General features: G+C 37.9%; 1 protein-coding gene across 2 annotated transcripts in view; it reads left to right on the top strand.

The window, feature by feature from the left end:
• LOC136862822 (guanine nucleotide exchange factor C9orf72) overlaps window positions 1–26,518 on the top strand; it is a 211,359-nt gene extending 184,841 nt beyond the window's left edge. For both annotated transcript variants that reach the window (XM_067139086.2, XM_067139084.2), the window contains 2 exons: window positions 8,420–8,581; window positions 24,833–26,518. In XM_067139086.2, coding sequence (XP_066995187.2) covers window positions 8,420–8,581; window positions 24,833–25,001 — 331 coding nt within the window. In that variant the 3' untranslated portion in view covers window positions 25,002–26,518. The remainder of the gene's footprint in view (window positions 1–8,419; window positions 8,582–24,832) is intronic.
• The last annotated feature ends 1,357 nt before the right edge of the window (window positions 26,519–27,875 follow it).

Here is a 27,875-nt window from a genome sequence, read left to right as displayed (position 1 = left end):
TTATGCTGATGATGTTGATATGCTTTCTAGAAGATTAAAAGACCTAGAGGAAAGACTGGACAGATTAGAAAAGGAAGGAGGAGAAATGGGCCTAAGAGTGAATAATGCCAAAACTCAAAACCCTTCAAGAAAAAGAATGAAAACGGTTGCTACTTACAATGTGGACATTGCTACACTGCAGTTGTTTAATGAGATGCGTGCGCAGAACATTCCAATTAATGGCCCCTTGATATGTCAAAAAGCCTTAGATTTCGGTAAGTTGCTTGGTGATTCTAATTTTAAGGCAAGTAACGGGTGGCTGCAGAGGTTTAAGGAGCGACATGGGATCATTTTTGAAGTTATTTCAGGCAAAGAAAAATCGGCACCTTCAAGTGATGCAGAATTTTGGTGGAAAAACACCATGTGTAAACTGCTGGAAAAGTACGGTCCTGAAAATATGTACAATGCAGATGAGACAGGATTATTTTATCAGCTGATGCCAGAGAAGACGGATGGCCTTTAGAGGAGAAAAATGAAAAGGAGGGAAACAGTCTAAAGTACGCCTAACAGTTCTTCTCTGCAGCAACGCGGCGGGGACACATAAATTGACACCATTGGTGATCGGAAGGTCAGCAAACCTCCGATGCTTCAAAAATGTAAAAAGCTTACCAGATAAGAGTACATACATTTTATTTTATTTTTCTTTAATTCATAAGTTGATACAGTACCTAACTGTAGTCATTTTATGAGTATGTATGAAGAGTAGATACATAGAGTACTGTACTCTACCACATTAATTTCAGTTTCTTTATTGTAATCTTAATGTGATTTTTTATTTCAGTCAATTACAAGGCAAATCGAAAAGCATGGATGACGTCAGCTCTCTTTAGTGAGTGGTTGCTTTTGCTTGATAAAGGGATGGCAAGAAAAAAGAAGAAAATTGCATTGTTGGTGGATAAGTGTAGTGCGCATAACAACATGCCAAACATGCCAGCGTTGAAGAATATAGAACTTTGCTACTTCCCCCGACTGTACTTCAATCATTCAGCCACAAGACATGGGAATAATTGAGAACTTCAAGACAAAATATCGCTCACGTGTAGTTCAATGTGTGATTGCAAACATTGAAAGAAAGGTGGACAACCCATACAGTTTCAATGTGAAGAAGGCTTGTGACATGATTGCTAGTTCCTGGAACAGTGTAGAGCCGAATGTGATTGCGAACTGCTGGAAAAAAGCAAAGATTATGGAAAGTAAAGATGTTAGTGAGAATGTTGTGGTGAATAAAGAAATACAGGATGATGTTCAAAGTGATCTTGAGGTGTATTCAGCAGTAACTGGGAAAACCATAGATGTATCAGTGGTTGAATATGTGTCAGTGGATGATGGGGTGTTGGTGTTTGAAGCATACACCGATGAATCTACCTTCGAAGAATTAAAGGGAGATTTGTCTGTTGACGATTCTGATGATGACAGTCATGTGGTAAGTGTGAATCCTCCTCCTCCTCCTCCTCTGATGGAACTAATCGGCCAGTTGGAAACCATCCAGCAAATAGCATCCTCAATTGCCAGTGTTCAGCGGAACAACTGATTATGTTAGAGGAGTTAAAAACAATATTTACAAGAGAGTCGTTAAGGAAAAAGAAACAAAGGAAAATAAGTGAATACTTTTGTACACAAGAGTAAGATACTCTATTAATAAATGGAGTGAATGAAATATGTTTCATTAATTGTATTTTAATGTTCCTTTTCTTCAAAAGAGTACTGTATATACTGCACTTTTCGGTACAGTACGTACAGTACCATAGTAGCCACTATTTAACAAAACCTCATTATAACAATAACCCTGGTATAACAGTATTAATTTTAAGGTCCTTTGGTTATTGTTCTATCGAGGTTTGACTGTATCTTATTATTTATTCTTTTCCCAGACTACCATAAATAGTTTTTTTGCTAGTGGCGTTACGTCGCACCAACACCAATAGATCTTATGGCGACGATGGGATAGAAAAGGCCTAGGAGTTGGAAGGAAGCGGCCGTGGCCTTAATTAAGGTACAGCCCCAGATTTGCCTGGTGTAAAAATGGGAAACCACAGAAAACCATCTTCAGGGCTGCCGACGGGATCGAACGCAGCTAATTTTTGTTAGGTATCTGATTTTATTGAAACCAAGGCACTACACACACTGGACATTCAGGTTTTGTTTGTCATTGTCTACATTTCCATATAAGCCCTTGCATTGGCAGCACGTTTCCGTAACCAATCTGGTATACTTGCAACTGCCGTTCTCAACACATCTCATGGAGCGTTCGTTAGCACAGTGATGATTGTTGCTTCCAATTCTTGTTTTCTATCAGTACACCTCTTCCTTTGCCCATCCCCAAAGGAACAAGTCACACAGCGTATGATCTGGACCACGAGGCAGCCATTCCTGGTGTGGGCCATGTCTTCCAATCCACCGACCTGGGAAATGGTTGTGCAACCATTCACGATCGTCACTTCCAAAATGTGGGGGTGCACTATCATGCATAAAGTGAAGTTCTGCAATGTTGTCCCACTGAGCAGTTACTGGCCACACACGATCTTGCATCATTTCCAGATAACTTTCACCATTCATGTTATGCAGAGAAAGAATGGACCAAAAATGGACGACGATGTGATTCCACACCACACTGTTACCTTCGCACGCCCGTGTGCCTTTTCAACACAAATGTGCGGATTTTCATTTGTGCAATAATGACAGTTGTGTCTGCTTACAAAACTGGCGACATGAAACACAGCCTCATCTGATGACACATTGTCAAACAGTTCTGGACAATCATTATTCCATGCCAACAAGATTTTGGTGAACTCCATCTTGCAGTCACAATCTTCAGGGAAGAATTGGTGGACGTAATGTGGCTTCCATGTCCTCCAAGAGAGATCCTTTTTTGGAATGGTTCTAACCACATGAACTGTCAGACCATTTTCATGATCCCCTTGATGCAGTGATTTGTGTGGACTCCTGGTAAACATGCCACTAATGGTAGCAACAGTGACATCTGTTGTCAAGGTTGACGGTCTTCTTGATCTCCTCGCATCAGTGACACTGCCGTTGTTAGCAGCTTCTGGTGACAATTTTTAATTGTTTTTTCATGTAACATCACATTAATACCACATTCAGCCCTCCACCACCTTTGTATGTGTTTCGCAGATCCCCAAACCTCATATCATGCCGTTATCTTGACTCTCCCTTCCACACTTAACTTATGCACCACAATTCACCTACAACAAAGAAACAAAAAAATCATGTCAAACGAAACCTTATGGTCCTGTGCGTGTAATACCTTGGTTTCAATAAAATCAGGTAACCAATGAAAATGTTACAACAGTTTGAAAATAGGGTGTGACTTATCAAACACCCTGTAGTTATCATGCAGTATGTCTGTTGGCAGTGGATTCAAAGCAAAACAGCTTGGAGTTTTATGTCAACTTCTGTGTCAAAACAGCATAGGTCCAAATCCCACTGCAGGCAGATTGTTCTTTTCTTTAATAATGTGAAGTAAGATACACAGACTTAATACTTTATTAACGGTAATACCACTTTACATAACAGTAGAGAAGAATAAACAAAACAAAACACACTAAAAAGAAAGTTCAATGGTGTATAAGTAGAAAAATATGTACAGATATATACACAGGTTATATTACAAGTAATCACAGGAAAGTAATAGTCAATTCTGGAGATTATGTAAGTGATTTCTCAATTTTGACAATGAGCTGTTAAATATATCAATATCCACTTTGTTTAGAGATCTTGACATTCGTTCAATTGGCCCATTGAATGCGTAGTTAGTTCTATGCCAATTTGTAGACAATGTATTCTTGAACCTTGTGCGTCTTTCTGGTACATGTACGTTAATTTTTGCAAGGAGTTGTGGACAATTCACCAAGGAATGAAGCAATTTAAAAATGAAGAGTGTATCCAATAATTCACGGCGTTGTGACAGGCTATGCATATTTAAGGACTGTTGTAAGGATGTATAATCAACATTATCATATGAGAATCCTGCTCTAAATGAATATAAATGAAAAAATTTATGTTGTACTGAATCTAATCTATGGATAGAGGTCTGATGAGAAGGGTTCCAAACAGGTGTACAGTATTCTAGTATAGACACATACAGCAATCGATAGGTAGCTAAGTTTGAAAATTCTCTAGAATATCTAGTAATGCATCCCAATCTTTGAAATGCTTTCTTACAAATATTTTCAATATGTTCAGTAAACAACAGGTTATAACTGAATAAAACACCAAGGTCATTAACTTGTGAAACAGGAGTTAGAATATTGTTATTACTAAATTTGTACTGAAATGATATTTTCTATAAAAAAAACTATATTATTTTACATTTCTCATGATTAAGTTTCAACCCATTTTGAATACAGTACTTTTCCAGATGATGTAAATCTTCTTGAAGTTTTAAACAATCAAGTGGACAATTAAGTTGCATAAAAATGTTTGCATCGTCAGCAAACAAAAGCAATTCAGAATTCTTAAGTATATTTTTAATGTCATTTATGTAGAGAGTAAAAAGTAAGGGCACAAGGTGAGACCCTTGAGGAACTCCACTGGTAACAATAATAGGTGCAGAAAAATGATTCCTTATTTTAACAATCTGCAGGCGATTTTTAAGATACGATTCAAACCATGAGAGGAGAGGCCCATTAATTCCGTAGCCTGTTAGTTTTTGCAGCAAGATATCGTGGTCAACATTGTCAAAAGCTTTTGAGAAGTCTGTATAAATGCAGTCCACTTGGGAGTGGTTCTCTATTGCATCCAAGAGGAACTGATAAAATAAAAGCAGATTGCTACAGGTTGACCGTCCTGAAAAGAATCCGTGTTGCTCATCAATGATGTTTCTAAAGAGAGGTGTGATTTTGTCAAGAATTATTGAGTCAAATTTTGGATATATGAGAAGAAATTATAAGTGGTCTATATTGTTTTATATCAGTTTTATCACCATTTTTGAAAACTGGACTAACAAATCCTTTCTTCCACTCCACTGGAAAAACGCCTTGGTTTAATGATAAGTTGAACAGATAAGAGTGCTTCACATAAAATAAATGAGCAGTACTTGAGCAGGTACGTTGAAACACCATCAGGTCCGACAGTTTTCTTTAAGTTACATGTAATTAATCTCTAATTTCTTTCATTCCAGAGATATCAGTTTGTTGTAAATTTCTGCCTTACTAATGTTTATAACTGGTAGATTGACAGAGAAAGGATAATCATATGACATACTACTACTACTACTACTACTACTACTACTATTCTGATAAGAAGAATAAACGGATGAAAAGTGGTTAGCAAAAAGACTGACAATATTTTCTCCAGTATCTGCTGTAACTTCATTAAGATGCATTGTTGAAGGAATATTATTACATGACCTTTTAGAACTTAGATATTGCCAGAATTTCTGTGGATTGGAAATAATACTTCGTTCACAGTTGGAGACATACATTGTATAGCAAGATTTAGATTCAGACTTGCATTCATTTCTTAATTTCGAGAAATGCTGATAATCACTATTGAGACCTGATATTTTGTATCGCTTGTGTGCTTTCTTCTTTTCAATAATCAGGGACTTCAATTTATGATTAAACCACTTTGGGAATTTGGGAGTCTTAAAATTCCGTATAGGGATGTAAAGTTCCATGCCATAATGTAGTACTGAATAGAAGATTTCTACTGCTTTATCAATTGATACATTTTGAAACATCACCTTCCAGCTGAACTGTGACAGATAATAATTTAGTCCATTATAGTCACCATTTAAAAAGTCAAAATAAAAACCATCAGCAGGCAAGGAATTGTATAGCTCATTTATAAGTAAAGAAATCTCTAACGCTGGGTGGTGTCTATCGAGGGGGACAATGCTTTCATTACTAGATTTTACTTCAATGGAACTGGAGTTACTGAAAACCAAATCAAGAAAGTGATTCAGAAAATTTGGGATAGCATTAAACTAATTTAAACAGATAAGAAAAAGTGTCTATAACTAAACTGGACTGCATAGTGTGGTTACCTACTGACATAAGGCCAGAGGATGTTTCTTCATTTACTATCCAATTAAGATGTGGTAGATTGTAGTCACCAAAAATGAGCAATAAATGGTTGTCAGATTTGACATAATTTTTTCAACAGCACTGCAATGTTCGAAATATTTTTGGACAGGAGACTTGGGTGGAATGTATACAGCACCAATGATTTTGTGGTGTTAAAAGTCAGGGACACAAACAACTGTTCATCTGTGTTAATACACGGTATCAGAGTAGGTTTAAACCTCTTGTTAATACAGATCATTACCCCCTCCATTGGATGCCTTCGTACTCGTTAAAGAAGACCTATCACATCTGAAAATTGAATACGTTTCGAGTCCGAGTTCCACATCACTAATTTCATCATTTTAGTTTGTTTCGGTTAATACCATGAAGTCATAGTCAGCTAAACATGAAGAAATTTTAAGTTCAGTTAGTTTGCTTCGAAGTCCTCTAAAAGTGTTCAACTAACCTTGGTGCTTTCTTAGTATAGTGTATCTGATCTCTGTGAAATGATTCCCTATCTAGATTTTGTATTCCTGATATAAGTTATACTTTCTAAATCATTTTCTGTATCACTTAAGTTTTTGCCATTAGGATTAGCATCCCCCCTCATTTTCTTAATTAGTTTCCCGAGAGCATTCTACTAGATATTCTATTGAGAAGTTTACCAAACTTAGAGGTTCCTTTTCTGTTAAGGTGCAGCCCATCTTTTCTAAAATCACTACCTCTAAGCCAACTATTACCCTCTACAAAAAGGACATCTCCATTTCGGCAAAACCAGTCAAGAATGGAGTTTACAGCATCTATATAGCGATAATCAACATCTTGCCGATATAAAACTCCACTGACACAAAGCTTTGCTGCTGGAAACCTCCTTTTTATCGCAGTAATAAGCCTATCAGTTTCGGCCATTATGTCACTAGGTGTTGAGAAATTATGAAGGTCATTTGTGCCAGTATGAACTATCAGGGCTTCAGGATTTTCCTTAATACTGTCACTGTTTACATGTTCAGCAAGTTGACCCACTCGTATGCCTGGATAGCAATACTCAATTCCTTCTTCCACTTCGGGTCCAACATTTCTTATCATCGAGTCCTCCCACTATTACTGTACGGGCTTGTTTACGTACCGGTCGCCGACGGGATTTTTTTTGTCTTTTCGACACTGCAGCTGAGTCATGTTCTATGATTGCCTCATGATCATTACATTCTAATGCTTGAAAACTGTTTTGTGTCACTATATTACTATTTACAGAATCTTTAAATGCAATATGTTTCCGGTTAGGCCTAACATTCTTCGACTTAACCTCTTCAAAATCATTTTCGTATTGTCTCTGCATTTCAACATTATTTTGTTTAAAGTTCTTCAATTCCAGCAGAGCATTTTCTAGATCCGTTGATAACATTTTAATTATTTCATCTTTGGATGAGAGTTCAAGTTCCAGATCTCTTATTCTAAACCTCAAATGCAAGGAGTCCAAAGTGAGGTTATCGGAAACGAGATCGTCTACCGGATCAGACACTTCGCTAACAAACGTATTCTTAAATACGCACTCATAAGAAGCATTAAGACTATTAAGACTAGCATTACTTCCGTGAATAGATCCATTGCACTTCATACACATATTATTACTAAACATATCACCACTCGGAGAAAAAACTAAATCACTGTTTACCGCCATGTTGCTTAACTGGTGACAGGATATAATATGAAGTACATAGTGTGTACGATAGCAGATTTTGTATTTTACACCCTAATACTCCAGCCATTTCTGTTTTGACTAGAAAGTGTGAGCTCTGGAGCTGTCGGGACATTTCTGTATCTTCTTGCAAACTAGAAAACTCTGTTATGCAGCCCATGGCCTCCCATTTGTTAGCCAGATGTACTTCACCATACATACTGCAGACTGCTGCATGAGTGCTCGCATATATGGGTTTATCTCAGTAATGATATGAATGGTCATTCGAGCACAGAATCGTAGTTCCAGTATTGCCTGTGAATCTGCGGGAGTATAAAACTTCACAAGATGTAAGGGGAATAATTACACCTGGTATGGTATGAGCCTAGCACTTTGCCTGTACCGTACATTTTTTCCCTTCTAGTACATTTGTAATGCTTTGCTCTGTTAACATTAAGTGTTTCCTGAGATTGAATGTTAGGTGTAGTTCTCTGTGTAGATGATAATACCTTGTACAGATGGTTTGAATATAAGTTTCCAGTTTGTAGGGAGGATAATTTTAAGATACAGTATCCACAGCATAACTTTTATAAACTTCGTTTCTAAATATGCGAATTTTAAAACTCACATGTGTTTGATGGGGAATGTTGCTTTATAAAAGGTATTCCTTCTTTTGCAGAAGTATGTTACATCCAGTCAAAGAAAGTGCTCATCTTGTAAAGGCACTCTTGAATGGTATGAAGCAGTTACCTCCTGACACTTGGCAAAGCTTCATAAACATCTTTTTGAAGAAGATCAGTTCTCTAGCTCACACACTGCTTAGCATCATTCATTATTTACGGTAAGTAGTACACTATTTAGTTGTGGATTTTTTTAAAATATGGTTTATATTTTTGTTTATCTTTAAAATCTGATTTGATGCATAATTTATGAACTGCGTCTGTAGGTATAAAATTACCGTTTGGGGTATGCAGACGAGTAAAATCATTGAGGAAGTTGTGGAAGGAAATACAGTATGTAGACAGAATTTTTATCCTTTAGGGCTTATCTATCATTTTTTATCACCTTGATAAATAGTACCCATGGATTGGTTGAAGATTCATTTTTCACCTTTGGCCATAGTCAGTACCACATTTACTCGTGTATTAGCCCCCCCCCGGCTTTTCGAGACAAAGAAAAAATAAATTTTGCATACAAGTCCCCCCTTTTATTTTTAATTTAAGAATTTCATCTTATACCCATAATTCGTCAGAGGAGAACGATTCCGCTTTGAAGCGGGTACAAACCTTACTGCAGCTCCGATGACATCACACGAATTTGTGAATAGTTTTGTCCATACGACCCACACAATGAAAACACGCGTCAAAGTCATGCGGTACATCTGTGTTTCGTAGTTAAGAAATGTCCGCCTCTGTAGCGTAGGCCTACTGCAGCTCTGATGACGTTGCACAAACACGTGAATAGTTTTGTGTCCGACTTGCGCATTGCAAGCAAGCATCAGTCATGTACTGTATATATGTCTGTGTTTTGTAGTTAAGAATGTCCACCAGCGTAAGGGTTAGCACAATTAGCTGCTGTTCTCGGGAACCTGAGTTTGATTCCCGGTTCCGTATTGCCAGAGATTTACGAATTGTAGGAAGGTTGATATGCGGTAAAAATGGTACATGCAACTCCCTTCCACTGGAGGCCTGTCTATAAAGAGCTGTGAATATAGCAAGGCAAGATCATTAACAAAGTGATCGTAAAATATCTCGTAACTCGGGCCAATATCTTTTTCTTTTTTTGGGAGAGAAGTAGGTTTAAAAAGTGATAAAAACAATCCAATCATAACGATTGTTTTAACTCACCAATGTACCTCACGAATAATAATAATAATAATAATAATAATAATAATAATAATAATAATAATAATAATAATTTTACGCCCCCACTTAACGATTTTTGGAGACGCCAAACAAAACATACTATGCGTTAATAAAAAAATGGAGACAATGATCATATGAAATTAAACATTATGATAATAAATACATTACCGCCACACCTGTAGATATCCATAAATGTGGCAAACTTTCCTGTTATTTATTTTTAATCTTCCCATAGTGGAACTTCTGGCACTATGCGGGCACTTGATAGCATACCTAACCTAAACAGTGCGGTCTCTCTTATCTCATTTACAGCTGTTTAGGTAAATCCTGATGTGATAAATGTGGAGAACAAGCATGAAATATACTTAAAAATAAGGGTTTTGGCTTTCAATAGCAGCAGTTAACCAAAGAACTCTTTCAGTCACTATGTATTACATTTGGAAGAACAACTCGTAACACACGCTAGTTATCAGCTGGTTGTTTGGCATGCGTTCTACCAAAGCACGGCTTTATTCGGAAGGAGTGGCTTCTGCTTCACATACACCAACTGTGAATATCACAGACCGTCTCCAGAAACCATTTTGGACTGTTTTGGACTCTATAGTCGAGAATGAAACCGTTTTTAAAAGTTACAAAAAAGGCGGGACCTCGAATGCTCTCAATGCATGGCTGACGAGATGGTGAAGATGGCGTCATTTGGAATGACGACATGCCAGTAGCAGGGAAGTTGGCGACACAAGACGATAATTCAAATGAAAGCAGTGATTAGGTTTACTCAAGTTTACTGTGTGGTAGGCCTAAAGGTCGTGTTCACCATCTATTGTCTTGTTACATTTAGATATACTGCCTTCCAATGAAAATAGCCAGTATAACTCAAATACATTCATAAGTTTGTTAAAGAATAGTGTAGAATGTTTACATGTATAATTTATAGCTTTTTATAGCCTAGAAGCCATGTTTTCACTGCACAAAATTTGAGGTTATCGCATATTGGCCACTCCCTTACTTTTTTGTGCTGCAAAAGTGGAAAAAAAAAGGGGAGGGGGTCTAATATAAGAGTAAATACGGTATTTTATATCTAGAGATGTACTGGTGAAAATTTAACACATATCATTGGGAAGTACTTGAATTGCAATTACTTGTCTGCAGTAAAATGATATGACTTTAAAATTAAGATTGCATCAGTGCTGTCGTTTGGTATTGCTCAAAACTGTATGGAAACATTCATGTTTGTTTGCTTGTTTGTGCTCTGCATTAGTCATTGTATTATTCTTTGTGAACCATATGAGTTGGCTTCATGGTGTGTATTGCATAGCTATGAGCTTGCATCTGGAAGACGCCAGGTTTGAGCCCAACTGTTTGCTGCCCTTGAAGGTGATTTTTCATAGTTTCTCCATTTTCACATGGCTGCCAGTATATTTCGCATCCCAGCATCACCAAAAGCCTGTGTGTGTTTGTGCAATGTTTAAGCTGTAGGGAAAAAAGAGGTGCACTACCTTCATGTTTGGTAGGCAGCATCATGTACCACATATACTCAGATAATTAACAGAATTACTGATTTTGTCTTGGATGGCTATTATATGCAGGTTACAATATACTGGTCGGGGCATGAACATACAGGATGAACCCCTAATATATGTAACAGCAGTGGTAACTCCCAGCTACCTGCCTAGTGACACACACATTCAGCATGTTTCAGGAAGCCCTGCAGGACTTACATAAGCCAGAGGGATAGGAGGCTATTGAAAGGCGAGACACAACAACCACTCTCGTAGTTGATTTTAGCTGTTTGGGGAGACCGATTACCTTGGATTGAGTAGGGGTATTTCACTCGCCTTGACAAAGAATACTGTAGTGTATTGAAAAGTCAGCAAATTGTATGCAGGGTACATAGAACAACAACGTGATTCAACCTGGAAAAAGAACTAAATGCTTCAACAGACCATGGAAGCTTCACATCTAAAATTCATCATCATCATCATCATCATCATCATCATCATCATCATCATTATTTCCTTTATCCAACTGTAGCCAGGTAGGGGCAAATATGGTTCCTCTCCATTTTCTTCTGTCTTTCCACCACTCCTCTTCCAACACTGTGTCCCAGTCCAGGTTTCTTTCTATAATACTGCGTTGGATTGTGTCCGTCCATCTCAATCGTGGTCGACCACGGCCTCTCCTTCCTTGCATTTGCATTTCCATCACCTTTTTTGGCATTCTTTCATCACTCATTCGCTTTACGTGCCCAAACCATCTTAGTCGGCTCTTGTCAATTCTATCATTCATTTTTTCCACTCCAATTTCTTCCCGGATTTTCTCATTCCTTATTTTGTCTCTTCTACTCTTCTGTAACATACTCCTCAAGAACTTCATTTCGGCTGCCTGTATTCGACTCTCATCCTTCTTTGTCATTGTCCAAGTTTCTGCTCCTTAAGTAGTTATGGGTACGTAATACATCTTGTACATAGTTTCCTTTACTTCAATTGGCACATCTTTGTCCCATAACATGTTTCTTACACTATGATAGAAACAGCTTCCAGCTTGAATCCTCTTACTAATTTCAGCATCCAGTCGGGCATTCTCCATTAATTCACTCCCCAGGTATTTAAATGTTTCCACTACTTCCAGGAGCTTGTCTGCAAGTCTAATTTGACCTTTCCCTTCTTTCTCCCCTCTAGTCATAACAAGGGTTTTACTCTTCTCTACACTTATTTTCAACCCACATTTTTCTATTTTCCCATTCTCCACATCCAACTGTTCTTGAACCTTCCTGTCGTCTTCTCCCCAAATCACAATATCATCTGCAAATAACAGCATGTTCATTTCTCTTCCTTCATATTCTGCTTTTGCTGTTCTCATGATGTCATCCATTACTATGGTAAACAGGATTGGTGATAGAACACTTCCCTGCCTCAGCCCACTAGTTATTTTGAACCAACTTGTCCTGCCAACTTGTGTTTGCATGCAACTGCAACATTCCTTGTACATTGCCATGATCATTTTTATTAATCCCTGTCCAATTCCTTTTTGCACCAGACTGTCCCAAACTTTAGTCCTGGGGACACTGTCATATGCCTTTTCAATGTCGATGAATGTCATCACCATATCATTCCCGTACTCCCATTGCTTTTCCATTAGCTGTCTCATAATGAAAATGGGCTCTATTGTTGATCTTCCACTCCTGAAACCAAACTGATTTTCCAGTGTCTGATTCTCAACCTTCAACCTTATCCTACTTTCCAGTATCCTATCCATTATCTTAGCAACATGGGATATTATAGTAATTCCCCTGTAGTTCTTCAAAACTTTCTTATCACCTTTCTTGAAAATTGGGATGATTATTCCTTTTTGCCAATCATCATGGACCTCCTTTTTCTCCCAGATAATCCTGAGAACTCGATATGTCCACTGCAGGCCTACAGCTCCAGCTGCCTTTATCATCTCCACTGAAATTTCATCTATTCCAGCAGTTTTTCCATTCTTCATCTTTCTTACTGCCATTTCAATTTCATTCAATGTAATTTCTTTATCGATTTCTTCATCGACTAATTGCCTTTCCTGGTCGTCCGTTGAATGACTGTCGTCAGTTCTTACGTTCAGCAACTTCTGAAAATACTCTCTCCATCTATTCCTTATTTCTTCTGGCTTTGTTAATATTATGCCGTCCTCATCCTTCACAAATCTGGTGTTTACTTGATCTCTCTTTTTGTTTCTTAGGATACCATACAGTAATTTCTTGCTGCCCTGCATATCATCTCTCAATTTCTGTGTGAATAAGGCCCAGCTCTTCATCTTTTCTTCCTCCACTACTTTCTTGGTCAAATTCTTTGCCTCCACATATTTTCTTCTACTTTCTTAGATGTTTTCCATGCTTTCCATGCCATTTTCTTTTCCTTCACTTTCATCTTTACCCTATCATTCCACCAGTGTGTCTTTTTGTCCTTAACATTTCCTGATGTTCTACCACATACCTTTTCTGCACATCCCACCAGTGCTTCCTTAAATCTTTTCCATTCATCTTCAACACACCCCACCTCCGTCCTGGGTACCAAGGGTATTATTTCCCTTTGAAATTCTTCTTGTATGCTTTTCTCCTTCAACTTCCACACTTTAATTCTTTTCTCTCTTCTTAGTGGGGGTTTTTCAATTTTTCCCACTTTCAGTTTTCCTACCACAACTCTATGATCTCCACCGAAGGCTTCTTCCGGCATAGCTGTAACATCTACAAGGTTCTTCCGGTGTTCTTTTTCTGTGATTATATAATCAATCATGGTCTTTGTTCGTCTTGTCTCCCCAACCATACCTTGTAATCTTCTGACTGTTCTTCTTCCTAACCAGGTGTTTCCAACAATTATTTGGTTCCTCATGCAAAAATCCACCAACACCTCGCCTTCTGGGTTTACCTTTCCATATCCAAAGGGCCCTACAACATCTTCCTTTCCTTGTCTTTCCATTCCCACTTGTGCATTTAGATCTCCCATCAATATCACTTCCTTATCTTCTATCTGTCTCTCCACTTCCTCTAAAAAGTCCTCCAGATGTTCATCTATGCACCCCGTTTGTGGCGCATACAACTGAAATAGATCTTTCACACCATTTTCAAAGTGGAGTCTCATCACCATCATCCTATCGCTGACAGATTTTGTATATTCCACATATTCTTGGATATCTTTTCTAAGTATGATGGCCACTCCATTTTTTGCTGCAGGTCCTCCGCTGTAATACAGCCTGTATCCTTCTTTCAGGGGAATCTCTCCTGTGCCCCTCTTCTTCATCTCAAACAGTCCAAGTATGGCTATATCTTTTTCTTTCATAAAGTCAACCAGTTCCTCGGTCTTTCCTGTCAGTATCAGGACATTTGCTGTTGCAATCTTGATGAAGTTTGGTGCTGGTTGCCCATTTCTCACAGTTCCCCCAGCACCTGAAGAGCTGCGCGTCGCTTTTAGCAGGGGACGCCCTAACCTTTTCCGAGGCACCATATCTGCTTTGTCCCTATAGGCTATTGTTACGATGGGCTCGCCACACCCAAAGGCATTTTATACCTTCTGCCAGGTTCAAAATTAGGCCACCCCTAACATGGAACCAGACGCCTTTTGTAGCCGCTCCTCTGGAGTACAGACGCTACGGGTTTGCCCCTTCCGCCATCTCCACCGTACCGAAGTCCACCTTCTCCGCCGTAGATGCCGTTGAGGTCTTCACTCGTAACCCTGAGCTGGGACCCATACCAGATGTTACACACCGGGTTAGTGTGCTCTGGGACTCACATAGGCAGGGGCGCCACTCCCTGGGTAGGGCTGCCTACGAAGAGGGTCCCTACCTGCTACCTGCCACATCTAAAATTATCAAAATATAATTCATCTCCCCATTTAAATACAAACCCTGTGGAGACCAACAACAATCATATGTATAGGTTCAGTTGTTTTTGGGAAACGTACCTGCGAGGAACTTATGCAATACCATGTGCTTTTTATTTATTTATTTATTTATTTATTTATTTATTTATTTATTTATTTATTTATTTATTTATTTATTTATTTATTTATTTAATTAATTAAGGGGCTGGCATCATGATAAGAGCAGTCTAGCCTCCTGTAGAGATAATTTTCTCATATTTAACTTTATATCAGTAATCGCCAATCATCAAGCAGCAAGTAAGCGATCGAACAAACAAGCACTAGTGGTAAATCTTAAGACAGTCACTCCAGCAGGTGAAAAAGGCATGGCAGGACATTCAACAATAGGCTATTCAGCATCTTTATGATGGAATGCATGCATGAGTAGAAGCCAATATGCAGCAAGGGATGTTCATACTCTGTACTAGACATGCAAGAGTAATGTCCATTATACAGGGAGTATAATTTAAGGCTTCATAGCAGAGTACCGAGGCATAGGAGCACAGAGAAGTGGTGACAGTGCATGCAGTGCCCGCAGTGGCAAGCGGACATAGTCATCTCAAGAAGCGGCATGATTACGTCTGTAGGAACCAAACAAAACTGAACTCGCCAGCTACATTCATGCTCAGGAGAAATAAATATATAAAGCAAACAAATAAACTTGTAAATGGTACTGAACTCACCAGTATTTACAAAAGACGTTGAAAGTCTCCAAGCTGCGATGCAAGCTTCACATCTTATAAGATTTTGAAACACACTTTGCATTTCATGAACATTGATGGAGGCAGGGAAGCTATATCTAATTTCAATTTTTAGTTCTTCTGCAGTTCCAGAATTATTCCTGTAAACTTTTCCTTTCAGAGTTCCCTATAGATAAAATTTGCATTTGCTTAAATCAGGCGAACAAGGGGACCATAGGCCTTTACTGATGATCTGATTATCATCAAACTCTTCCTGCAACTGTCGTATAGAGCTATGCACCATATGGGCCATCGCATCATCCTACCAAAAATACCCGTACCTTTTTCCTTCTTCAATCATTTCAGCAAAAAGTGGTTCAAGAATACTGTGAATATAACAGTCAGAAGTAATAGTGTCCTGAAAAAATCTGACTGATAATTCGTCAGATACTAATAGCGCACCATACACCCACGCACCTTCACATCATGTAGAGATCTCGGCTGTTAAATGTGCAGCTTTTCTATATCCCAGATCCTACCGTTCTTTGAATTGACATATCCACTCAAATGAAACCATGCTTTGTCACTCATAAAAAGAAAGTTCAGATCCACGATGCCATCATGGACACTATTCATTAAACAAAAACCGCACTACAGGCCTGATGGACCTTGGCCTACCAAGCAATGCTGCTCTGTCCGAAGGCCTGCAGAATACAGGGTGATCTGTGGTCAGTACTTCGAATCCTCTCGGTCATTATTCTTGGTTTTCTAGACCGGGGTCACCATCTCACCTTCAGATAGCTCCTCATTTGTAATCATGTAGGCTGAGTGGACCCCAACCCTCAGAACCAGGCAAAACTCCATGATCTGGCTGGGAACCAAACCGGGGCCTCCGGGTGAGAGACAGGCACACTACATCTAGACCACAGGGCCAGACACTATTCATTAGCCAGTCGCAAAATCTTATTCTTGCAATTAAATCTGTAGACTGTATGTTATGGACTGAATGAGTCCGGTAAGATCATAAATATAATCATTTTGTTTCATTACATTCTGACAAATGCGAAATACCAGTTTCCTGATCTACTCTCTGAAGCAACTTATGTGGACTGACTTGCAGTCTTGCCTGTATATCTTCTAACCTCTCCTTTGTGGAAGCTTTTTTTTTTTTTTTTTTCCTCCATCGTTCTTTCTTATTAGTTACGGTACCAGTACTACTTGTGAACGAGTTGTTGCACATAACGTTTTGATGGTTAGTGTAGAATTGGGAAACTGTGTACGGAATTTTTGAAGGCATCTATTAACTGGTTTCTTGTTCGTGTGCAAGTAACACTCGGCCAAAAATATTGTCTGTGCTGTAGAGTACTTAACCATCGTGATACAACACATCTTAAAACTCCAGTAGTTACTAGCGAACTGCTACGTCAGCTGTCAAGACTTCTTATCACACCAAGCTTGACAGAAGCCATTTGGCGCTCATTTGGGGATTCCTGTGGCCTGCGAGCAGAAGTGTTAAGTCTTAAACTATACACCCTGTATTTCAGCTTGTGTAATAAATATGGTCACTTGTTTTGCAAAATTAGATGATTGTCTCAGTTAGATTCCCAGCTTTGCTTAAGAAGCATTCCTTAATGTAAGATCATGGAATGGAGTTGAATCAGCTGACTAGGCCATGGACAGTTATCTGATTCAAGAATTATGGTTTTGAAAATGTACGCCAATGGTAGTGAGCTTCCCTATGTTCATTATGCAGCACCTGGTACTTTCTCAGGGAAGACAGCTTTTGGTTATTAGCTTTTGACACAGTCTAGGGCTGTATTTATCAATTTCTCTCTACTGTGCCTGGTTAGTGAAGTAAATAGAAGTTCTTCAATCTTCCCATTCATGCCTAGAAATCTTCCCTTTCTTTCTTTCTTTCTTTCCTTCCTTCCTTCTTTCTTTCTTTCTTTCTTTCTTTCTTTCTTTCTCAGCCAAGTATTCCACATGATCTTTTGATTTCTTGGGCAAAAATCAGTTAGCATATCCTCTTCTTGATTCTTATTGTCATATTCGCAGGCTCCTCTTCTCCCTTTGCATTCACGCCTGCCATCATCACTTCTTTATGAAGATTTCCTCACTTTTTCAAGGAAGTTCCTTATTGTCACCATTATTTTCAATTTGTGGTGTATACACTAAAAGCAAATCCCTTGAATTTTTAATTAAATGATCCTGTCATGATCCTGTATTAAACTATGGAAAAAGTGTTGGCGTCAGAATGCAATCACTAATATTGCATCTGAATTCCAGAAATTTTGTCTTTATTTTATATTGGCAGTTCAAGTTACCTAAAAATATTGTTTTAAAATTAATTATTTGTGACCCACCTTCTGTTGGGTGTTGTCACATTTTACAGTGGAACCACGCTTATCCATTCCCAGGAACTACGTTTTCTCGGATTGGCAGACTGAAGAACCTAACAGTTATAAATTAACTGAATTGAAACTGAAAAGAGATGGCTTCAGGTATTACAAAAATTCTGCATTATCCGTTCTCCTAAGAAACTATTTTCCGCATCAACTATCCAGAAATTTCAGTCCTATCAAAGCTAAATCCTCGATCAGGCTATTTTTAAGGAACAGTATCTCACAAAATGAGGGCTACGACGTATCCGTGGATCTTGGTGTTAGCGTCCCATCATTGCGGTAATTATATAGAGCAAATACTGTACTTGGAAAGCGATTGACGGTGAACGTGCATAAGGGATCATCTTAGCAACACATTTGGCTAGTATTATGTAGGTAAACCTCATAAATCATCAAGTGGAGAGTGGCCGCAACAATTGGAAAGACACAGTGCACATATCGACAGCACTGCTGGAAGACAGAACAAGTTTCGTCGTATGTTCATACTTGTAAAACATCTACGAATCTGCATTATGCTCAGGGATAGACATTTTTGACTTTCTTCTATTGTACCGCCGAACAGGGTCTCGACACTTCTCTCAGGGCACTATATAGTCACTGGGTTTTCAGACAGGAATCAAAATTGCTTCTACCTAACACGAATCTAGTATTTTAATATGATCAGACACAATTATGTTCTTGAGACCAGAACAGATGTTGCACCTTACATTTATAAAGCCATGGGAGGTCATGGTTGTATAAAAACCACAGTCGTTTATATGTACGGCGTAACTAGGGTGACCAACTATCCGGCATTTGCCGGACATGTCCTCCTTTTTTAATGCTTGGCCTCTGTCTGGCAGGCATCTGCTATTTGCTATTAAATGTCTTGCTTTGTGTGTATTGTGTTCTTCGTTATTCAGTTTCCTATTGTTTTCTCTGTTGCAAAACTATTTTTGTTGAACTTCCTCTGTCTCAGTCCATATTCTGGATACCCTTGTCAGAATACATAATTTACTTATTTGGTTATTCGATGCGCATGCACTCTGATTTCATCAGAAAGGAAATCTTGCAATGCAGTCGCAAGTTGCACCAGTCCATTCATGTTCTCCCTCCCTTCCCTGGCTTTCAGATGAACTAAGACAGGTATTCACAGAGGTAAGTTTTTTTCCTATTATTATACAATATTGTGACTATAAAGAAAATGATGTTCAAACTAAAGTCTTAGAACTACAAACGTATCCTAATGAAACTTCAGAGACAGTGTCCAGTTATGTTTCCAAGGCTTTAAAGGAACATAATATTTCTGCTAAATGCATTGCTTTTAATGGAGATAACGCAAATGTAAATTTTGGAAGGGTTAATTGTAGAGAAGGCAAAAACCTGTTTTCAGCACTGGTACTGCATAATTGTTTGCAACATGGTGCTGACACATTGCCAGTTGATGTGGAGAGTATAATTTTAAGTCTTCAATTATTTCCATATCTATACAATTCGTACTGAATAACTTAAAGATTTTTTGCGAGTTTGAAATAAATTATGAACAGCTTTTGTGTTACAGCAAAACAAGGTGGTTAAGTTTGTTTCCAGCAGTAGAAAGGGTGCTAAAACTGTTTCTCAGTTTTCAAATTATGTTCCTTCTATAATTAGGTCCTTCTTTTGAAAACAAATTTCCTGAGCTTTACCTGTGGTTTATTCATTCCACTGTGCACGTTTTTCACAACAATATTTCATCCATTAAAAAAAGAAACGATCTCTATAGCAGAAGTCTCTGATATATTAGGTTCAACTCTGGCCACAATGAATGATAGGATGGAAAATAAATGTATACCTCTGTAATCCCTCACTGAAAACGGGCATTAAATTTGTAGAACATGTAGGTTTTTATGAAATTGGCATTGTTAAAGTGGAGTAACCCTATGATGGAAGAATTTAAGTGTTTCCAATGGACAAAGCTTCGTAGTTTGAAAGACATTAAGTTTGAAGATGTTCTACCTTGTCTTGAGTATGTACAATCTAGAGGTATGGGCAGATAGATGATTCTAAACTTTTTTGACCAATTTTGCAATGTTCAGCATTACACTAGGAGATTTGAAATTGATAAACGTACAACATTAGATAAGCAGTGGTGTGAGCTTTTCAAATGTAGCCGTGACATTGAACAATTTAGTGAGCTGCTTAAAATTTGTCAGCTTTATTTTGCCATTCCAGGTTGCAATGCAACCATTTAAAGAGTGTTTTCCCTGATTAATACATAGTGTTCAGTAGAAAGAAACAGTTTGCTAATTGAGTCAGTTAAGGGTATTATAATAGTGAAGTACAACTTTAAAAACTTGCCATATGGAGAGATTTACAATTATTTATTATTTATCTTAGCTGTTGAAAGTGGGTGCACTTGATAAGTATCAGCATAAAATAGCTACAATTTCAGCATTTTCATCAACATAACAATTATAAGGTATGCAATACTAAACTTTGTATTTATAAATTAAAATTCCATTTGTCCTCCATTTTTATGAAAAGTCCTCCTGAGTCTGTCCTGAATTTGAAAATTTAGAGTTGGTCACCCTAAGTGTAACATTTAAAAAATTTGTATCATTTTCCAGTCGTATTGCCTTTCACAACGAATGTCTCAATGCTTCTTCCAACTGAGCTTAAGGTTATGAATGAACCAAAATGTATGGACTTTGATGAGTTTTTTCTCTTTCCAATTTGCATGTGATTAGTGATGGGCAGAATTGAATATAATGCACTCAAGAACTTTTGAGAATCAATATTTACATTCGAAATCATATTCTTGAGCTCAACATAACCTTTAAAAGTCATTATAGGCCTAATTTATGCAGTACAAGGCTTCCAGAAACTTACTACAAAACCTATACCAATGACCAGATTACAACGAAAGATAAAAATATGTAAGGATTTTGCCATCATTTTGGGTGCTTTTGTATAGGATGTGCTTTATTCTGTTACATTACAGAATTAAAATCTACTTGCCATCGATTGTTCTTTGGCTTGACATTATTTATTAGATAGTTTTTGATGCTCTTGGCTGATCTAAGTTGCTGACCTGAAAGAAGTTTCCCCGCTGAAACTGAATGTAAATTATTGAGATTGTTAACTCATGTAATTAATGTTTGAAGCCGGCCCCGCGGTCTAGCTTGCCTGTCTCTCACCTGGAGGGCCCAGGTTTGATACCCAGACAGGTCAGGCATTTTTACCTGAGGGCTGGTTCTAGGTCCACTCAGTATATGTGATTATCATTAACTGAGGAGCTATCTAATGGCGAGATGGCAACCATGGTGTAGAGAGCCAGGAATAACGGCCGAGAGGATTCATCACGCTGACTATGCGTCACTTCATAATCTGCAGGCCTTCAAGCTGAACAGCAGTCACTTAGTAACCCAAGGCCTATTAAGGCTGTAGTTTGATTTGGTTTAGGTGGTTTTGTGAGTTTAAAATTATACAGATTTCATTATTGTGATGTTTAGCCAAATTGTTGATGGTTTTAATTCGTTCGTGGTTTTTCCGTTTTCCCATATTGTACGTTTTATTTTCATTGTCCCTCCAAAAATGGAGAATCGAAGTCCCACTGTAGTTGGAGTGTCTGGATAATATTCAAGAAAGTGGTAGAATACTCTGGTTGTAGTTATCTTATTATAGTTTAATTTTTGGCTCTTATTTATTGTCGCGGCCACGAAATTAGGTGGGTCAGAGAAATTACGCTGTTGCCAAGGTTATGTAGCAACTGGCGAAGAAATGTCTAACTGAACACATCATTTCGGAGCGTGAGGCAAGTTTTTCTCTCTCAAGCTTCTGATGTTACTTCATACAATGTTTCGAGACAAATTATACTACAAGCTTCAGAAAAGACTGCCGATTCCAGTGGTATAACTATTTTCCATATAAACCACTTTAAATAATTATGAAAAATAAAATCTTGAACGAGTAAGTTCAAATCCGTAGAATCATGTATTGAAATTTTCAGTAAGCGGCCAAGTTTTTATTTCTTCAGCCAATAAAATTTTGTCTGCGGGAAAAATGTAGAAAATTGCCTGACTTATATTTTTTATCTGAAACATATTTCCGTCAGTCTTGTAATTTTCCTGGAAAATTGCCCGGAAAGTGATCATGTAAATGTCGCTAGCTGAGGCAGTTCGGGGCCCGCGCACCAGCACAGGCTGCAGGACCCCGTAAATACTTTCGGAGTACATATTAATCCGTATCAGTTTTATTACATTATAAATATTTGAATACTGTATATTGTACCGAGTAATATAGGAAAAGAACTACTTTGAAGAATAGGTTTACATTAGTTTACAATGAAGTAAGAATCGGCTTCTGGCTTCAAAGCAGTCTTAGTCACTGTCATCACTCATCTCACTATCTGTCAAGTCGCCTTTTTACACTAATGATGAATGGCTCCTTTCTTTCGTCCCTTACTATTTCCTTGGCCCAATCGTCTGTTTGAACATCTTCCGCGCGATTGAAGCACTTTTCCCAATCTGCAGCAGTCACACGGTCGATGGCTTCTGACATGAGTTTTTCTACGCCCTTTATTTTGAATGTCTTGTTCCTCTCTGCCACTTCTCTCTTGACTTGAGCCCAAATCAATTCACATTCACTATCCATCTTTAACTGCCTTTACAATGCGAGCTCAACAGCTGCTTGACAGGGAATGACTCGGGTAAGGTGGGCTGGAGCGGATGAGCTTCAGTTTGACAGCACTGCACGATCAGCGTTGCCAATTCGTGCCCAGGGGTAAGCGACTTTCGACCATCTGTCGCTTCGCCGTTCCCATATCTGACGACACCGCAATTTTCCTCACCCGCCTAATTTGGTGGCCGTGACAATAAATTGAATGATAGATTGTGAATTCCGATGTCAGTTTCTTGTTAATGTATCATTTTCAATTGCTCTTCAATGATTATTACAGTAATTTCATTGTCTATCCTTTCTGGAAATTCCTATTTTTTTCCTTGCTCTTCCCTTGAAATGACATGATTAATGACTGCGCAGAATCTGATATGTTCATAATACACTGACAGGTAAAAAAAAATGGACCTATAAAATTTTTTAAATGATATTTATTTACCTGAAACCTTGTTTTGTATCGATTACACCACACATTGCATTGATTGTGTCTTGTGAACATTATTCTCATTGTCAAAGGTCAGTTTTCAGTTCAATTTTTGCAATTTCACTGATTTTCACTGAATAGACTTAAAGGGGCACCAAATTAATTGTCACGGACCGCTTTCCACTTCTGGTGATGATGACAGACTCCATGCACTGTGACAAGCAACCCACATGGTCCTGGATCAGTTCCTGTGGGATGTATATCCTCTCCTCCAATAGTCCTTGTCTCATTTCATTAAGAGTGTCAAAATTTCAATGTGGACTTATTATTCAAGCATAACCCGTAGGTGCTCAATGAGATTGAAGTCTGGGCTATGTGCTGGCCAGTTCAGAGTTGGTGTCCTGATGTCGCAAAGGAATTCCAACACGAGTGACATGGGGGTGGGTGTTGTCGTGCATCAGTCTGAAGTTTTCACTGATAAATGGAGCAGAGGGGATTACGTTCTCTGTTAACACCACCTCGATATATCGTTATACTCGAGGCATCTCCATCAATGACGACAACTTCATTCGTGCCTCAAGCTGATACCACCCCAAGTGGTGATGGAGCCTACTCCAAATGGCATCTTCTTTTAGATATTGCTGGGTGAATATTGCTCCCCAGTCCTTCTCCACACTCTTCTCTCTACCATCAGGTGACCAGAGAAAAATCACTACTCATCTGTGAAAAACACCATTGACCACTGGTCCACAGTCCAATTCTGGTATTGATGCTCAAATTCTAATCATTCTGCTTGGTACTGGGAAGTAAACTGCACTCTGTGGCAGGTCTACTTCACCTCAAATTAGCTTCCAGAAGTCATCATCTTATAGTCCTTTCACTTCTAACGATGTTTCTTACTCTCTACAGACAATTTCTGGCCTGCACCATGGTAGTGTGGCAATCTCGCAAGCCCTGAAGGACTAGGAACCTGTTATCCCTCCGATGGAGTAATCCATGCCATCTCTGATAAGTACGAAGTTTGCAGAATCATCTCAGAGTACTCAGGATACTTCCAAACTATTCATCAATCAAAGTAGCAGGATTATGAATGCTTCGTTTGTCCTCAATTGATGCGATAATTCTTGTAGCGTCTTCTCAACTAAGAGGTATCTTTACCAACAAATATTAAGGAAAAACTTAAGAATTTTGTTTCTTATGATAAAAATTATACCATATATTGATAATCTATCAATAGCTTCTGCTCTGATATCACAGAAGCTTTTCAAAGGTTCATTTGCCGGCGGGTGCAATGAAATCAATGCCTAAAACTTGGGTGTTGAAATGTGGCTCATGGAGAGACATGTATGATCTCGTATCTCTGAAATGTTTGAATACATGTTTTTTTAATGCATAAAACCTACCTAAACAGAAGCCATCTCTGTATGTTGGTGTTAGTTGCTGATTCAGTTTTTACAATGTGATCCACTTTTTTTGCTGGTGAGGGTATATGCAGTTTATGATATTATTTTGGCTTGTGTAATCTCAGTTAACATTGCCTTTCCCCCCATCACACACTGTGATACATAGTGTCATTTCATCAAGGTTGGCGTGTGTTGTTGGTGTAATGGGTGGATTTTGTGTCATTGCTTGGTGATGGAAATATTTAGTGTTACAAGCAGTTATATGATGTGAATTTTCTCTCTCTTTCAAGTGAGGATAGTTTACAAAGAAGTATTACTGGTGGAGGAACTCTCGCAAGACATCTAATGTGGAGCTTGAGCCTGCATGAAGGAGATTTTTTCATTGTGTTGGCTGCAGCTGAAAAATTGAAACCTGGAGTTTACTCGTATATCATGGGGTTGGATGCTTCCCACCGGTGACAAGTTGTGAAAGTGTACATTTCATACCTGGTTTTAGTTTTATTGAATATCTGACATGAAATGGACTTGTCTTCTTTTAACAAGATGGTGACAGTGTTTCAGTTTATATATGATTTATCTGTATGGTATTCCTTGGAAAGAAACCAAGACTTCAGTCACCAAACACTGACTTTGCTAAAATGTGATTAAACTATTTCCTATAGGACTAATATGTGAATCTTTTATGTTGCTCGAATATTTTCTCCTTGCAACATCATCCTTTGTATTATCAGGAAGCAAATTATCTGGGATGCACGTTCTCATGTTAGAATTGTCCTTCCATGATAAGTATTTTTAAGTGATAGCGGTAGTCTTTCTGTCTTGTAAATAGAATAACAACACAGGTTAATTCAGCCAAAACTCATGTTAATCAAAATGCATTCTAGCCCATCCAGTTTTGGACATGGGCAAAAAGGTTTTTGTTCATTTTATGTACTAAATGATTTTTAGAGATGAATGACCTTCATGTTAAGTCATCCTGTGATGAATTCAACTATAGCAAACCTGAAGTTGTGGTAACAAGCAATATTTTCTTTAGTCATTGAGTAAGATTAAGTAAGCCTAGATAAGTCTGTGGAAAATATCTAAACTACTTCTGATTCTGCCTTGGTCACTGCAATGCAGTTGAGTTCAAGTAGAAAAAATGTGACTGAATATAGCAGCAACAGTTACACTCCTGAATGTAATAGGGGAATAGATATATTATCTTCTTTCTGTTATAGTTTTGGTGTAGTTAACAAGTAACACCTGTAAGAAAGAAAGAAATAACAGAATCAGAAGTATACTTAGTTAAACCATTAGCTTTTTAAATGTTATAAATAAGATAATTATCATCCAGAATATGCCCATTCAGAGGAAAACTAAAATGAGATGGCACTGATGAGATGACTGTGAGGTAGGTCTTGTAAATTATGTAGAATAAATTGCATTATTGCTTGAAAGGGAAGGAAAAAGATATATCTGATTGAATGGGCCCAGCTGCGGATGGTAATAAAAATTGCTCTTTGAATATCACATAAGTGCTAGAGTGATTCACTTGGCAAATGCATATAAAATATTACACTGGTGATAATGGCAGATGTGGTGCATGGTTATGGTAGGAGGAGAAACTCGCTGGTAGTTCACTGAACTAGCATGATGCTCATTTCGTTGTTGGAATGACTTGTGAAAGATGTGTAATGTTAGCACTTCCAGCATTATCTATGCAGTGTTCTATAGTTTTTATGAAGGATGGTGCTAAATTTTTATACCCAGAATAGAAATATAGTATATATTTTGCCCTGTCATTTTGTTGTTTTTATGAAGTCCTGTGGATGTGTTGTATGCAGTTAGTGCATTTACATGTATTCAAATTGATTTGAGTACACTTTCTGTACTGAAAATGCCCTGTAAACAATGACTCTGTCCGGATTGAGTCTCAAGGTTGATATGGTCAAATCTGGGATCATATTGTACTCAGTTCTAATCGAGTTCCATGTAAATGCGGATCATACTGAGATCGTATTAAAAACAACTCCGCGTGCACACCATGTTTGTTTTGTCAAATAATTTCCATAATGGAATTTGTGCTTTTAATCTTCATTCATAATCGATACCCGTTTGAATATTTACAGGCAAAAGAATCACGAGAAAATGATGAATAGTCATCCATAGATGTGCTTTTAATATTAATCATCAATGATCAGCATTTAGTGCTGCTGCCCAGGTGATAGATCCCCTATCAATTGTTTCCCTAGCCTTTTCTTAAATGTTTTCAAATAACTTGGAAATTTATCGAACATTTCCCTTGATAAATTATTCCAGTGCTCTGCCATATGAGGTATTCAGCCTGGCACTGTTGGATGAAGCCTTTTGCATAGAAAAGCATTGTTCATTGCAAAAATACTATTGCTGTAGGAAGCTTTAGAAGATGCTGTGGAAAAGCAAATGCACAGAAATGGGAACACGTGATACTGAACTTGTAGGTTAAAAATTTGATTAAGATTACAGTAAAAGTCTGCTATAGTGAGTACGGCATATAGCGAGAACCCCATTGTAATGACATTTTTTTCTGTCCCTTCAAAATTCTTGTATTAAACTGTGTATATACGCTTCGGTTACAGCGAGAGCCCTGTCACTGATGCTTCTGTTATTATGAGTGATTAAGTGTGCGTTATCTTTTCCTTTATCTATATTTATGCACTCCAGCAATTATATTCAACGTAATCAACCTTTGATATTGTTTTCTCGCTACGTGCACTAGTGGGCTCTTCGCCGACATTCAAAGGTGATGTTGGAGTCCATTAGTAATATTTGTCATCTCGTGTACTGTAAACAAAATTTAATGTGAAAGAGGAGAGCCTGTTTTTTCAATAAATGTGTAGATAACATGGCTGATAGCAGTTGTCAACTCGTTAGAAATAAAGACTGAAGTAAACAATCGTTTTATCTTAATACTAGGTATTGAAATTAAGTAAGAATATGGTACACCTAGATATGGCAGAGTGTATCACTGATTTCAGAGGTTAGTTTATATTTTCTATGGCAGTTTCCTTGTAAATTTATAGCAAAAATGTTATCATAACTACTGGTGTTTGAAATGTATTCATGATTCATATACAGTTAAATTAGGTTAGGTGATGCTGTTTGAATAAGACAACTGAAACATTTGCCACAGTAGCCTTTACAATTTTTAAGAATGAAATTGAGCAAATGTGTTCATGTAGTAACGGAATTAGAAAAATTATGAGTAAGTCATAGTATGGAAATCATCCGCAAAAATGCAAGTTTTGAACAAACTGATTGCCGTTTCATACCGATCGCTCAATCTTAATGCTAGGTACTGAAATTATGTAA

The sequence above is a fragment of the Anabrus simplex genome, chromosome 2, assembly GCF_040414725.1.
Source record: "Anabrus simplex isolate iqAnaSimp1 chromosome 2, ASM4041472v1, whole genome shotgun sequence".
Taxonomy (NCBI): domain Eukaryota; kingdom Metazoa; phylum Arthropoda; class Insecta; order Orthoptera; family Tettigoniidae; genus Anabrus; species Anabrus simplex.
This window is presented reverse-complemented; position numbering and strand designations above follow the sequence as displayed.